This window comes from Monodelphis domestica, chromosome 5, assembly GCF_027887165.1.
Source record: "Monodelphis domestica isolate mMonDom1 chromosome 5, mMonDom1.pri, whole genome shotgun sequence".
In the NCBI taxonomy this organism is placed as follows: Eukaryota; Metazoa; Chordata; class Mammalia; order Didelphimorphia; family Didelphidae; genus Monodelphis; species Monodelphis domestica.
The window spans coordinates 248,572,234-248,574,055 of record NC_077231.1 but is presented as its reverse complement, the minus strand read 5'-3'; the positions used below and the strand labels follow the sequence as shown (position 1 = coordinate 248,574,055).

General features: G+C 48.5%; 1 protein-coding gene across 1 annotated transcript; it reads right to left on the bottom strand.

The window, feature by feature from the left end:
- Positions 1-212: 212 nt before the first annotated feature.
- On the bottom strand, positions 213-1,358 carry LOC100022424 (P2X purinoceptor 5-like). The gene has a single exon (XM_016425504.1). It carries the CDS (start codon positions 1,356-1,358, stop codon positions 213-215), a length of 1,146 nt encoding a protein of 381 aa, XP_016280990.1.
- Between the last annotated feature and the right edge of the window lie 464 nt (positions 1,359-1,822).

Genomic DNA, 1,822 nt, shown 5'->3' with positions numbered 1-1,822 from the left:
ACTGGCCTGGATCACCAGCCCCACTTGTCAGCCAGCTTCCCATGCTCCTTGGAGGCAGAGGTGGTAGTCAGCTGGGACCCCACTCTGACACTGCTGTCAGGTGTTCCTTTGATATTGCCTGGCCAACAGAGGAGGTTGATTTCTGGCCAAAGGAGGAGGCTGACTCCTTGACAACAGAGGAGGATGATTCCTTTTTGCTCTTTACAATTTCCTTAGACGGGTAGTTTCTTGTGGGAAACTATTTCCTCGTACTTTTTATCTCGGTATATGCGCCTTTTTTTGACCAGGTAAAGGAGCACTAAGTCACAGATAAAAGTCGCGGCGCTCAACAAGGCTAAACTTGTGCCCACGTTGATGACCACAGGAATGATACTGAACTTTCCAGCCCTGCCACTCACCAGCACGTCAAATCGGATCCCATAGACCTTCATCAGCTTGCGCAACTCTACCCCATTGGCATCTTGATAATACCTAGCAAATCTGAAGTTGTATCCACCGGAAACGCTGTTTGAATTGTCCAGTCGGTGGAAGGAGTAATGGAGCTTGCAGACCGTGGTAAAATCCAGATTACAGTCCCAATGCATCTGGATCTCTATCACCCCACCGTCCTTGGCCATTGCCTGGAAATTATTCCCAGAATAGTTGACCAGATTACCCACTCGGAAGATAGGGCAGTCCATACTGTCCGGACCAAAGCGGCAGGATTTCAGATAGGATTTGCTTTGGGCTTCTCGTAAATTGGTCTTGGAAATGTTGAATTTGGAGAAGCGGATGTGATTCTTGACGTAGATCGTAAAGTTTTCAGCATTTTCCAAAACTATTTTCTTGGAATGGGGTGAGTTCTCCAATGGGCACCAGGCAAAGATCTCACATGTGCCACTGCCATCGCCTCCCGCTATCAAACAGTTGCCAGTCATCACTCCATTCCCTCGAATAACAGATTTTCCTTTAGGGCAGTCGCTGTCCTGGGAGCACTGAGCATTTGGGTTTTTGGGGCTCTCAGCACAGGTAGTTTGCCGCTGGTTTGGAGTCATAATCAGGTTGGTGATAATGAAGAAAACATTTTCTCCCAGGGAGGGAAGGACGAAGTCAGTTGAATCCCAGAAATTATTCCCAGAATCTGAACTGTTTCTGTAGGAGGTGCCTTTGATCTTGCTAATGACGGAGCTCTCAATTGAATTGTCTATCGTCTGGTAGCTTTTCTGTTCCAGGAACACCCACCAGAGCAGGTACAACAGAATGCCTAACTGTGTCAGCCGGTAAAGGAGTCCCACCCTGATGTCAGTGGTGAGGAGGTACTTTTGTGTCTTGTAGTAGAATATGCTGAAGCACAGGGTCCTGCAATCCACTTGGCTCATCCTCCCCCACCGGAGTCATAAGGGTAGGAAGAGCAGGAGTGGAGGCAGGGCTGCAGTCCTTGTGGTACAAATACTGTGGGAGAGGTAAATGGCTCTCGGTTCCCCTCACACAGCTCTGGATCGGGGTAGCTCCGGCCCCTGGTCTGGGGAATAGTGGAGCCAACTGAACTTGGTCAAGCAACTGCCTCTGCCCCTGGAGGTATTGATAAATAAGAACTGTAACAGTGAAGCAACCGCCACAATGAAACCTGAAGCCAAGGATGAAGAGAGTCTGCAGATTGCTTTCAAAAGGCTGAGTGGATGCAGCAACGTGTACGACTTCTCTTTTCATTGGAGAACTGGCAAATGTCGGAGCATTAGTTAAGACAGCTACAGTTGAGACCAAAGCTAAAACCCTGTGTTTATCGAAAGGCAGTTGGCACAGTTCTACAAGAAAGACTTCACGTGCAGTAGTCAGAACCCAG